Source organism: Hesperophylax consimilis, chromosome 9 (assembly GCF_061612785.1).
Source record: "Hesperophylax consimilis isolate HC1 chromosome 9, BYU_Hcon_1.0, whole genome shotgun sequence".
Taxonomy (NCBI): domain Eukaryota; kingdom Metazoa; phylum Arthropoda; class Insecta; order Trichoptera; family Limnephilidae; genus Hesperophylax; species Hesperophylax consimilis.
In genome coordinates this window covers 15,370,132-15,383,750 of record NC_142844.1, presented here as the reverse complement: position 1 = coordinate 15,383,750, position 13,619 = coordinate 15,370,132, and the positions used below count along the sequence as shown (strand labels likewise).

The 13,619-nt window shown below is 33.7% G+C and overlaps 2 protein-coding genes across 4 annotated transcripts in view; both read right to left on the bottom strand.

The window, feature by feature from the left end:
- Ask1 (apoptotic signal-regulating kinase 1) overlaps window positions 1–5,430 on the bottom strand; it is a 44,654-nt gene extending 39,224 nt beyond the window's left edge. For 2 of the 3 annotated variants that reach the window (XM_089635646.1, XM_089635648.1), the window contains exons 1-4: window positions 5,248–5,430; window positions 4,591–4,790; window positions 3,841–4,035; window positions 3,018–3,187 (exon numbers count right to left, since the gene is read on the bottom strand). In XM_089635646.1, coding sequence (XP_089491772.1) covers window positions 3,018–3,187; window positions 3,841–4,035; window positions 4,591–4,790; window positions 5,248–5,302 — 620 coding nt within the window. In that variant the 5' untranslated portion in view covers window positions 5,303–5,430. Of the gene's footprint in view, window positions 1–3,017; window positions 3,188–3,840; window positions 4,036–4,590; window positions 4,791–4,965; window positions 5,094–5,247 lie in introns of those variants that run through there. The other variant, XM_089635647.1, reaches the window with a different exon arrangement.
- A 1,714-nt stretch (window positions 5,431–7,144) lies between these two features.
- Window positions 7,145–13,619, bottom strand: part of LOC149420958 (muscle-specific protein 20-like) — a 45,848-nt gene continuing 39,373 nt past the window's right edge. The window contains exons 3-4 of the mRNA XM_089635314.1: window positions 10,162–10,282; window positions 7,145–7,984 (exon numbers count right to left, since the gene is read on the bottom strand). Of these exons, the coding sequence (XP_089491440.1) occupies window positions 7,793–7,984; window positions 10,162–10,282 (313 nt within the window). The 3' untranslated portion in view covers window positions 7,145–7,792. The remainder of the gene's footprint in view (window positions 7,985–10,161; window positions 10,283–13,619) is intronic.

Sequence of the window (13,619 nt, the reverse complement as noted above, 5' to 3'; positions counted from 1 at the left end):
TGATTTCGCCACATGTATCTGTTAGTATTTTTCCAGACAGAGTTACATCAGGAAACCCTCTTTCATTTCATATCCATCTTATTCTAACTGGCTAGTGTCTCCTTTTCGCAGTTAGTGTATTAAAATGAGTAATTAATTCCCTTTCAAACTTTTCTCCGGGTCCTGATGGAATATTATATAGCTTCTTTAAAGCATTCTCTGACATGTCGGTTGAATATTTGTTATCCTTAATTAATAAAATGTTTGAAACCGGATATATTCCGGATGTCTGGAAAGTTCAAAAAATCCTCCTGGTTTTAAAACCAGGGAAAAATCCATCTGAAGTCTCATTGTATCGCCCTATTGCTCTTTCGCCGTGTTTAATGAAAGTAGCGGAACATTTGATAAAGAACAGAATAGAATTGTTTGTTGAAAATCACAGTTTTATCTTTCCTAATCAATACGGCTTCCGGAAAAAGAAATCAATTATGAATAATTTAAGTGTGTTTACAACAGATATCGGTATTTCTCAATCCCTTAACTCTTGCACATTGGCCACATTTCTAGATCTTTCGTCAGCTTACGAAGATGTATTAATAGATGTTTTGAAAGAAAAAATAATAAAAATAAAAATCTTGCTAACAGACAGATCCATTATTATGAACTCTTCCTCAAAAACATTGAAGCGCAAACTGTGGAAAGGGTTACCCCAGGGGTCTGTAATCAGTCCATTATTATTTAATATTTAAATAAGTGTTTCAGACATTGTAATCCCTTCATCTATCAAGTGAATTTATTTTGCGGACGATTTTCTTATATATTTATCATAAAAAAATTTATCGCATGCTGCGAAAGAATTAAATTTGGCATTGCATAATATAAAAGTTTGGTTGTTGTCAAATGGATTGAATTTAGCTATGTACATCTAAAACCAAGGTAGTGGCTTTTACACGCAAAAGAAAACTGCCCCACTTTACCGTCTATTTTGATAATGTCCCTCTACAAATCGTTAAGCAAATAAAATTTCTTGGTCTACTTTTGGACCATAAGCTTTCCTGGCTCCCGCATATTCAGAACATTTTTGCTAAGTGTGAAAAGAGGTTTAATATGATGCGAGCTTTTTGGAGAGTATGGTGGGGATCCCATCCTACTACTCTTAAACTAATGTATAATTCCCTCATTCGAAGTCACTGGGATTATGGCACATTTCTTTTCGACCCACTTCCTAAATATTTGGATTAAAAACGTGAAAGAATCAAATCAAAAGCGCTCAGAATGATTATTGGGGCAATGAAATCTACTCCAATTAATTCTCTCCAGGTAGAATGTGTAGATAATCCCTTATTTTTGAGAAGACAATTCCTCACGGATAGATATATCTTCAAAGTTATCTTTGTTTTTTCACTCTTTGAAGAGAGTGTCGATCGTTTGTTCAGTAATTTGAACAACAGAAGGAGGGTAATAGATAGAGATCGATTCCCTCTCCTACTAAAATGTTTTATTTCATTCAGATCTCTGCCTTCTTCCCTCCAAAATCTACAAGATGATCCAATTCTTCCTATTTACAGTAGATACCCCTTTTGATGCTATCAATTTTATCCCCAACGTAATAACTTCTGACTTCCGGAGGAACACTTTAACTTCCCCTAATAACTTTCAAAATGTTGAGGAACATTTTAAAAACATTATCATTTCAAAGTTTCCTGGATTTTCCCTTACATACACAGATTATTCCAAATCTGATCAGACAGAATGTGGCGCATCGGTATATATTCCTGAATTCAATGTACATCTGTCTTATAAATTGTGTAAAGAAATTTCCAAATTTACTACAGAATGCGTCGCCATTGAACAAGCTTTAATTCAAATCCAGCTCCTCAACATTCGTCGAGCCTTACTGTGCGCTGACTCTCTAAGTGCATTATTAAAAATTTCCTCTAATATCGATCGTTTTCCAGGAGACTATGTTATTTGTAATATTAAAAACATCCTCAATTATTTAAACTAATGTAAGTTTGAGAAAATATTGGTTTGGGTGCCTGGCCATCTAGGAATTGAGGGTAACGAGAAAGCTGATTATCTTGCAAAACTTGGAACAGTCTCTGGCTCTATTCCTTTAGATTTTAGAATTCCTGTCTCTGACATCTTCTCTATTCTTAAATCCAACATGTCTCATTCCTGGGAAGAAATTTCGACAAATACGAAAACTCGAACTGAATCTTTCTATGCTGGAATACAAAACCATATTCCAAGTAAACCTTGGTTCCACGGCAAAAAAAAAATCCAAAAGATTTATTTCCTGTTTCTCGAGAATTGGCCAATGCTCATTTTTTTTAAATTCGGGTACTTGACAGTTCATTCTGCCAGTGTAGTGTGGAGGATGAGACTCTTGACCATGTCTTCTTCAATTATAAAAACCATTCTTCTTTCAAAGGCATGAATTGTTGCTTATTGAAATCACCCACCAGTCTCCCCATAGTATTCCGTACTTGCTGTCCCTCGACAACTCTCGCGTATATTCAATTCTGTATAAGTTCATAGACTTGAATGACTTTAATATATAATTCAGTTTATTTATTTTATATATGATATGTCCTGTTCTCTTATAGACAATCCACACAAGTTTAAATATATGTATATCTTGACTCTAATGGCACAAAGCACTATTTTTAGGGTGAATTTCCTTAAAACGAAAAAAAAAAAAAACACAGGTAACCAAAATCATGGCCAAGTGGGTGTTCCAGTGAAAGTGACCTAAAAGCAGGTTGAGGAAGAAGTGGATCGACTGCGTGAAAGAGGATTGGAGCAGTAATGGAAGCTGAGGCCTGCGGAAGGACTGTAGGCGAACGGTGAGGGACCGGAGCTGGTGAAAGGCATTTGTGAAGAAGGTCCACTCCCACCCAGGATCTTAAAACCTTCATCCTTCTCCTCCTTGTGCTATGTGCTTGTGCTGAGAGCTATGGTCCAACTGTCTTGGACCACAGTACAATAATAGCCCTTAAAGATAAAATAGGATTAATAAATCAGAAAATACGCACTTTGATTGAACTTCCACATCTTGAAAGATCTGCCTCAGTCGAAGCGTCAGGTGCTGCTTGGGGTCAGTATAGTCTTCTCCCTTGAACTTGGCTGCGGCAGGGTTGGTGGTGACACACATTCCATACTCCACCAGCTTGTAAGACACAAAAGTGTATGACCCACAAGACAACTGAAATCAAACACGCACAGATGTGAACATTTATTTAATTCAAATATATTACACATACCAGAATAGAGTGCAAACACATATGTAGATGCATTGGATATTTGTTATTTGACCCTTTAATAATAAGACGTGACAAGAAATTTGACCTAACATGTTTGTATAACCAGACTCATTGTTTATTCGTGAAATTTAACCTGCAAAATTCATTGGATTCGATTCATCCGACTCTTTTCTTCAGTTAATGCTGTTACACTTATTCTTAAAAATATAAAAATTAAACATAATAATCAAATAACATCATATGGTTATTAAAAATTCTGTACAAGGTAAATGATTCATTTCATTATGCATATTAGCACTATAGATTTAAGGTATTAAAGAATTATTTGCTTTACTATTTCAAGAAACAGGTATTTTATCAATTTTTCAATAAAATGTATTGAATTATCAACTACATATATCTATTTCAATAATAAGGACAGTAATTTTTATGGTAGAAGAGATTCATCAAGACGCTGGACTTTGAAATCAACATAACCGGTACAAATGCAGTTCCGCTAAGCTGGTCTAGGCTGCAGTCTGTAGAGTGAAGACTACCCTGAAGAAAGCCAACATCCTATGTACCTACTACATATAAGAAGTTTTGATACACGTACCTTTAATCTCAAAGTAGCTTCTGTATCACAATCATTATACAGCAGTATGTTTTCCTTCATACCAAAGCTGTCCCTGACGCCCAGATGGTAAAACAGGGAACTCTGTTGGAACTGTATGCTCAGGTCTACCACTGCGACGTCTGCATTGTAAAATGTATCCAATACATTTGTCTCACCAAAATCCAGTTTTTCAAACTAAAACACAATTAAAAGTAGATACATATTTACTAAATTAATTGATACATTGTGTAACTGAGTGATTTATTAAAAGAATTATTAGTTTAAAACTAATACCAAATTAGTCACAGTTTTGCCTTGGAAAAAGAAAAAATAACTGAAACTGGTTTGTTGGCCATTATGATTTTTTATGGAATATTTTTAACAAAATTATTTTTAAAACTGTAACTAACAATACCTAATTTGATGTTTAATGTTTAATTGAAAATTAACTGATTTATTAAAGCATGTACATTATTAGCTGAATAACATGTAAAACAAAATGAAATGGGAGAATTTTAAATACTAAAACAAAAAATTAAATACAAAATCGAATTGCATGTTCGTAATATCAAAAAAAAAACATTTGAAGGATTTATTAACATGAAATAATTCATCAAAGAATCATTCTGAGCACTGAAAATGTACTGCAACATAAATGTAAAACAAACATTATAATCATAAGTTTGAAAAGTTCCCAAACTTTTATTTAATTACACCAATTCAAGAAAGGGTAATAATTTTAGAACTTACCTGGATATGGTGGGTATTCGCATTGACTAGTTCAGTAGCTTGCCGTACTTCTTCCAAAGCCTTCTTTCTGTGAGCCAAGTTTTCTGGTTGTACAATATCAATAACACAGACGACATCCATACGCGGCTTTCCTCCTGCGGCCTGAACTGTATTCCCAGAGCCATCGCTACACACACTCTCACAATTACTTCTGACTTCACCTAAATGAGACATTGCACAATGTTACTCTTGTTTTTTCAATGTTTTTAGACACGTACTTACTAGACTACCATAACAAGTAACAAGTACTCCCACATACATCTTTAACTAAAAGTACCTCATGCCAGATAGTTAAAAAGTTAACAAAATAAAAAGTTATTTGAAATTTAAACTTACTCTCGTTATATGGAACTTTAGACGACTTCATGTTTGTTCTTTTTCAAATTTGAATATTTTAACAACAGTTTATTAATTACTGTAATTGGTTACAATGCAAGAGAAGCGTCTTCTAAAACGAATTGTTCGAAAAGATGTACTTCTCCGCGACTTAACCCATTTTATTGGCTCGTATCACCGATGATTATTGCACTATTGATCGATGATATTCCAGAAAACTTATTAGAACTAATCAAAAATAAAGTTTTGATGAAAATACTTTGTGTCAAATAGTAGACTAACCTTGAGATTCGTCTGCTGCTGAACTGGCAGTACCCAACGTAAGAACCTTATTCATTGGAACGTTTAAACATTTAGGTAGACTTAAGTAATGGGTGGAATTTTATGTGACAAGAGAAAATTAATGATAATGTTATTGTAATCATACTATCGAAATCTTGAGCAGCCTTCAATGAAGTTCGACAAAAGTGTTACTAGTTGTCAAATTAAAATTCTCGAAACCGCTGTGAAGTTCGTACGATTTGTGAGGTAGGTACACAGCTTTCTTTTTAAAATGCTTACGGGGCATTTATGAAAAAATTGTTTTGAAGCGAAAAAATATTATTATAATATATTCTGTAGTGCAAACCTCGTATACATACTTTATAATGTTTCAAACGATGCTTTAAATATATTATTTTTGCGGGGTGGCAATTATTTTTTTGTTACAATTTTTTTCGTAAAATTAATCATAATTATTGCAGTCAAAACGTCATATAGGTACTTTTTTTTAATTTTTATCAATGAGAAATTAAAATAACCTTCAACCTAAATTTACAATTAGTAAAATTATTGTAACTAAGGACATGAAATTACTTTAACTATTAATATAATTAATTGTGCAGTCAGAGACGTCGCTGCTGTAAAAGTTCTTGATACTTACACAAAAAAAAATTGGGCTTATAAAATAGTTCTTTCGTTCTTTGATTTGGTAGGTAGGGTAGGTAGTTGAAACCTGCACAGAAAAATTTGTAGATCTGTACATTTTTTCTTTGACGTAATTTCAAAATTATTTTCAGGTACGTAACTAGACATAATGAAAAATTCCCCATTTTGTGCCAATTTCAGTGCATAAAAGCCATTATTTTTAGGTTATTTTTTACTGTTGTTTTTTCCTCTTAGGCTAGCTTTAGACTTGTAAGTTTTTTCGTAAATTTACGACTTCTATCCAATGGGCGTATTGGATTTTCAAAATGCAAGATGCCCATTGGCTAGAAGTCGTAAATTTACGAAAAAACTTACAAGTCTAACGTTTACATTGGTAAATTTGTCGTAAGTCGCTTACGTGAGCAACTTACAGGAAAAAACTTCCAAGTGTAAAGGCAGCCTAAAGCTAGCCTTACAGAAAGTAATTAATAATATTCGTGATACAGATGACTGAGCGAAGCGAAGTCTTATTTTGACACGACCGTCTGGCATTTCATGTCTTAGTTTGTTTATATGTTCCGTGTACGTTTTATAAAATCATCCACTTTATTATTCAGCAAGCCTTACTTCGTCTTAATTAGATGGCTAATTGGATAGGTTTCAGTAAAGATTTTATTTTCAAATTTGAAACGGTCTGTTTATGACTTTCTTATTCGCATTTTTTTAATATTATGGTACCTACCTACCTCCCTGAAGAAAGTTATAAAAAATATTTGTCATTGAGATAGTGACGTTTCTTTGGAAAAATTGTATAATTCTTTATGTGAAATAATTCTAAAATATTATTTGGTTTATAATAAAGTAGGTAGGTATTTAAGTTTGATTTATTAAAATAGAGACTGGAGGTCTATTGTTTACAGCACTACTAATATTGGACCATTTATTTCTACTTAATGTCTTTTGGTGACCGATAGCGTCTTCAATTACTTATATTTTAATTTATGATTCCTTTATGTTAATTTTTCGAATAAAATTTCTTCTGAAAGCTTATTACTTTGTGGTGTCATTATTTATTAGAATAATACACAAATAACTTTGTTTGCATCACTTATATTATAACCTCTACACTACATGTTTCATGAACAATGTTCATCTCATCAGGAGCGAGTAGTTATATTGCTTGTCATGCATTTCATATTTTAATATCATAAAAATATTTTATACGGTTGATAGGGTTTTAGTTTGAAAGGACGGCGTGATTAAATAAAACATGTTTCTTTGAAATAAAATATATTTATAGTAAATACAAGCTTAGATTAAAATAATAGAATTAATCTTACCAATTATTTGATAATGCTACATTGTACTTTTATTTCTCCTCACCATATCTTTATACAACAGATCTGAGGTCAGACAAATAATTTTCATAGCATTGATATAAAAAAAATACAAGTAAACCATACAGATCAGGTATATCTAGCCAAAATGAAATTCAAACATTAATATCTCCGTGCAAATGTAGGTACCTATCTACCCTTTCGAAAATTAGTTTATGAAAATACTGCATGTAACAGTGCGTATATTATATTTATAAAAAGTTAAAAAGAATATCATTTTGTGATGTGGCAATACTTCATTTGGTAGAACATTTTTTTTTTCAGTTTTCTAAAAATAAACGTTATAGCTGAGTTTTATATTAAAAATAATGGCTTCAAGAAGAAGCGATTCATTGGCACAAAACATTATAAATTATAAGTAATATGAATATATTATTATATATGCGGCTATAAAAAGTTAAAAAGAATATCATTTTGTGGTGTGGCAATACTTCATTTGGTAAAACTTTTTTTTTAAATCCTCCATTGCCTCGTCGATTAAAATTAAATATAAATTATAAAAAATGGAGTCTGTTATGCTTCGATTACTTTCCAAGGATGATCTTTCTGGAGGCTCCGAAACTCTGTCCCGCCTGCGAGGCCCCCTTAAACTTGCCGGCCTGGAAGCCGATAATTCCCTCACCGGCCCTCATCTGGTCCTCAGTGAAGTCGCGTTTGTTTTCTTCGGAGGGGCGGGGGCCTAACCAGGGACCGCGCCACTCGGGGTGCCTGTAGGCCTGGGGAGGAAGAAACACGATTAAAAAATAACTTGAGTTGGTTGGTGCACTTGCACGTTAGGGAATCTAGGTAGGTACTGGGCAGTAAAATTAAAGGGTAAGGGAAATGGGTTAGTTCCTGAAATCGATATAACATATTACTGGAGTCGATGCAGTGTTCAAGTTTTTTTTAAATGCACTATGTGATAGGTACCTAATATTTTTTTTAGTGGAGATAAAAATAATGGGCAAGATACATGGGGAGTTGGGTCATTTCCGAAGTCGATATTACTTTCAACCAATGGATTTAATTAACTACCTACCTATTAAAAATAGATTAGAATATTTTTTTTGCTTTTTGGGTGGATACTGGAAGAAGTGCCTTGTGGGCGTATTTCGTGATCCAAATATTTGCCTAATCGAGACATAAATTTCCAACACAAAACTGTGTTTTACGAAATTCAAATGGGATAGAGATGTCAGGCGAATGTAGCAGAGACGGAGTTCTGGATTATTGGACTAAATAGACCTGTTTTTTCATCGAAATTTGTACGGAAGGCATTTCTAGTGTAATTCTTAATCATAGGGTAATGGTATCTTCATTTGCGATTTTAACTTACTTGTATATAATTTTAATTACATAAATATGCAATTTTCAGAGAAAGTGCACTACTTAGTGACTATTATATGTATGGATGATTGGTAAAATACTTAAAAAGTCGTGTCCAATATGCGCACTTTGTAGTGGCATTTATATTTCAAAAACCTGCTTAGCAAAATATGATTTCATATAATAGTTTTTATTGAAATTAAAAAAAAATCATCTTGGAATGATTTTATTATATAATAACTAGGGCACTTTAAAATTCACGTGATGTAAGATTTGTGAAGCTGAAAGTATTTATAAAATATTTGCCACGGGATCATTGTCTTTATATTTAATTTTATTTATTACAAAATGATTTTGTTGACAAATTGGAGAGACGTCAGAAATATACCTTTCGAATGAACACCGTTAGTAAAAAAATAATTGAAAAATTATAATATGTCAAACAAAAGAAATACACATTTCAAATAGGTTCCTTTGGAATTATCAATTCAATGAAAAATAAAATAGTTTCCTGACTGCCGGTAGGTTCCCACAGAGTTCATTTCCCAGTAATATTTCAAATAACGGACAACCGAAATTAGTAAGTTTACTAGCGCAGACCCGTGAAAAATCATTGAATATTATAATTTTATTGTAGGGTTTGTGAAAATGAAGTATTTATTTAAAAAATATATTTGCCCCAGGACTTTCAATAGAAGATGTTTTTATGACATCTATCCACAAACATTTAAACAAAAGAAATACACATTTCAGATAGAGAATTAATTAATAAAATAATTTCGGTACCTGTTTTATCGCTCATCCGATATGATTTAAACTTATCAGTTCCAATTATGAAAATTAAAGGTTCATTCAACATGAATATTTTTACGCATTACGCATGAATACAATTTCAAATCACGCACCCATGCGCCGACAAGCTAAATTAATAAGATTTTTTTCTTTTATTTCATAGATTTTTAAACATTACAATTTTCAATTACCATACTAGGTTAATGCCCGTGTTATGGTAGTCATGTCATAATTATAACGTCAGTTTCAGTACATTTTTTTATAAATATACCTACCTAATTATATGTGGATATGGACTTAGAGAAGGTAATAACCCACAAATACCTTTACTAATAATTATTGTTTGTTTGACTGATTTGCATTGTTCAATTAATAAAATATTGAAGCTTCTTAAAAAAAATACCGCTTTGGCAAAATATAAGAATATAACAAAACAAATTAATGGACAGACTAAAATTGTTAACTGTAATATTTATTAGTCTGTATTTGTCGTTGTCATCAATATACAGATTAATCTGTGCGGAAGAATCCACTTCGAAGTAATAGATCATAAAGATTTTATTTATTTTTAGTTTGTTTTATAACCCATTTGAACATAATATAAACCTTGTACAGGAATTTTTCTTCTTTTTTTAAACTTCATAATAAAATTTATATAATAGATTTAGATTTCTTGGGTAGGAACTATAAAGTTACCTAGGTCCTGGGTGTTCGGTATATTACACTATTTGAAATAATCAGAGATTTCGGAGAAGTCTTGACAACTGAGCCTGCAGATTTGAATGCAAATACTTACAGTTCTGCCTATAGCGAAGATGGTGGAAGTAACTAGAGAGATGTTCTTCCTATCCCACAGATCGGTTGTTTGAAACAGGTCTACGTCGGGGACACCATACTTCACGCATGCCTTCTGGAACCTGCAGTCAAAAAATTTCAAAATTTATTAAATTTGAAGAAATAACAGCAATATTTTACTAAAGCGGAGTGGTATGAAAGCAAAGAGAGCATCTCAAAAAATAGGGCAGAGTCAACATTGATGATTTATTTTAAGAAACCTTGACGTACCTTTGTCAAAATGAACCCCTCAATCAAATAATACCCTAACGACCCTTACTAATAAACGTGTTTTACATTTTACACAACTGAAAACAACCATTTACCGTACATTAATGGTGGTTTATCAGTTGGGTAAAATTTTAAACAAGTTTATTAGTAAGGCCATGGGTTATATCTCAATGATATGAAGTCCAAATATTAGACCACATTAAGTTCAAATTACGGTAGGTAATCGAATAGTATTATAGTAGTTTTAGAAGAGATATTTAGTTATAAAACGTAAAAAAATTATACCTTCACGAAATATACTTTAAAAACATATTACTTCACATAGAATCACAGACCTTATGTAACAGAAAGGTGTTTTTTGTTTACTTGTAAAACATATTTCAAAATGTTTATAACACTAAAAAATATTAACCCTTTTAAAAAAAGAGCAATAATTCGTAAAATTTAAATGAAGGTTTTCCAATAAGAGGTGTTATTTTGAATAGCCCGCTATTTCGGTAGGTGTTACTTTTGAAGCTGTCATTTTTTGACATTTGACAAGTAGAAACTACGTAATTAATAAAAATGGAATGATACACGTTTCAACGATGCATTTAAATTATTAAAATTCACTTGAGTGAATCAAATGCAAATCATCTTGAGTGATGAGGCCCATTTCCACCTCGGTGGCTTCGTCAACAAGCAAAATTGTCGCATCTGGGGCTCGGAAAACCAAAGAGTTATTGTTCAAAGCCTCTCTATCCTCAACGTTTGGTGCGGTTTATGGTCCGGCAGATTCATTGGATCTTATTTTTTCGAAAATGAGGCTGGAGCAACAGTGACGGTGAATGGATTGCGCTATTGAGAGATGATTAATGATTTTTTATGGCCGGAATTGGATGGTATTGATTTGGACAACGTTTACTTTCAACAAGACGGCGCTACGTGCCACACAAGCAAAGAAACCATTGATCTTTTACGCAGAGGCGGATTTGCAGTCTTGGCCGCCCTAGGCCCCAGACCATGTAGCCGCCCCTTTCTCAGTACCCATCATATTGACCAAGAGAATCCAAACTTTTCAGTAAGTTCCTAGGGTCAAAACCGTTTTAATTTTCCTGCCATTATCATTCATGGTTCATGGGGTGAGATTTGTCCAGGTCTTGGTGGCGGATACGTCTGCCCACCTGCTGCGTGGCGGGCCGGATCGAGAGAGACTGGGTGAGGGAGGCCTTTTGACCTTTCCAGCCGGACTATCTTGACCCATCGCCTTGCACCGCAGTTGGAGGGATGTATTCATACGTATGTCACTCCTGGACACACTAATCCCCAGATTCCTACCCACCCCTCATACATTTTCCCTTTCAGAACTACCTATCCTTCTCTTCCTTAAAAAGACCCTCCACACAGCATCACCATATTCATGGTGATTTCCATCTATATCTAATTGTGCGAAATAACACTTTTTACGTGAGGTATCGTCCACGTCCTGTAAAATATTTTGATTTTTGTTAATATTGCAGTACATACACGTCGCGTCGCGAATACCTTTAAGAAATTAGAAAAACGCTCGTCAACTCGCTGCAATTGCTGTACGCACACTGGGCACTGGCATACTGACCACTGCCGGCACCTACTGTTGTCGCCTCTCGCGAGCGGGTGCGTATTTCCAATCCCTACGCGGGTTTGTTCCTCTGGAACGATTTCGGTCGAAAAATGGACAACGGACCACTTTTATTTTTATGCGATTGATTTCGGTCCAAAAATGGACCACATTTCCTACCATTCGTAAAACATTTATTCTAATTATTTAAAACATTTTCTTGGCCAGCCGTTTATTTTAACACGGAGCTATTGCAAATTGCAATGCTTTATCTATTTTGACCATAGATGTCACAAATCCGAACTCCGTAGGCTACTTTAGAACAATGCTAAAAAGAAATAAAAATCCTTTGCCTCTTAATCCTATTCCTACGTTCCTCCACCCCCCCCCCTTTTTCATAGATTTTAACTAAAAATATATATTTTTTTTATTTTTTAAAGAAAATAACTTTATAATGTCACACTTTATTATTCACTATCATCAGTGGAAAGTTCATAATTGGCATAAATAACATCTTATTATTGTATTATTTTATAATCTCTGATTTATTTATTTATTATAGCTTTTGTAAGGTGATTAAGAGCGTATTCACACAGATCTATAATATGCGTGGGATGGCGTATTTCGGCATATCGCTCGCCGTACATTCCAAATTGGAAAGTATGGCGAGCGATATGCTGAAATACGCCATCCCACGCATATTATAGCTCTGTGTGTGAACACGCTATAATGCATAACAATACCTAACGCGGTTCAGTCACTAGCGCAACTGAATCACGGTAGGGATTGGAAATACGCGAGCGGGCGAGCGACGGAGCATGATAGGTGTGGCGAGGGCGGCTGCAGGGCGTGGGGGCGCGCTGCGCGCTGTGTGTGAACACGCTCTTGCATATCGCTATTTCGTACGTAGAATATTTAGGTACTTAGGAAGTAATTTCTTGTTATCATCTGTGACTTTTTTGTCACGATTGGCCGCCCCTAATATCTGGCCGCCCTAGGCCCGGGCCTACATAGGCCTAAGGGCAAATCCGCCTCTGCTTTTACGATTGAATATCAAAATAACACCTCTTATTGGAAAACCCTATATTTATAAGAAAATTCGTTGGTAGTAAAACACTAGAAAGTCGTCTGTAGGACTTTAAAATAAATCATTAATTTATGCGTTTTTACAGAACTTTTAGCGTTTTTTCTTGAATGGGTGCCAAAATAAATAAACTCCCTGCCTGCGAAATGTTAAGGCTCAACTCTTTATTTATCCTTACGAATGTACGTAATAGTATGTACATTTAGTTATCACAGGTCTCAAAATGCAGAAGACATTTACAAAATCATAAATGAAGTATTTAATTTGATGAGCTAGGGGCACCCGCATTCTCATTAGGTACCTGTCCAATTTAATTTGCGTCGAAATGTCATGATTTTATTTATGTCATGTGTTGTAGTAAGTTACGATATAAATAAATAAAACAAATACAAATATAAAGGGAAGGGCAGGAAAAAGATTAAAATGAAGAAAAAAGACAGGAAGAAAATAAAGTAAAATAATTATTTAAAAGATTTTAGAGTCATTTCTTTCAAGAAAATTAAAGAGATAAGCATGATTACTCACT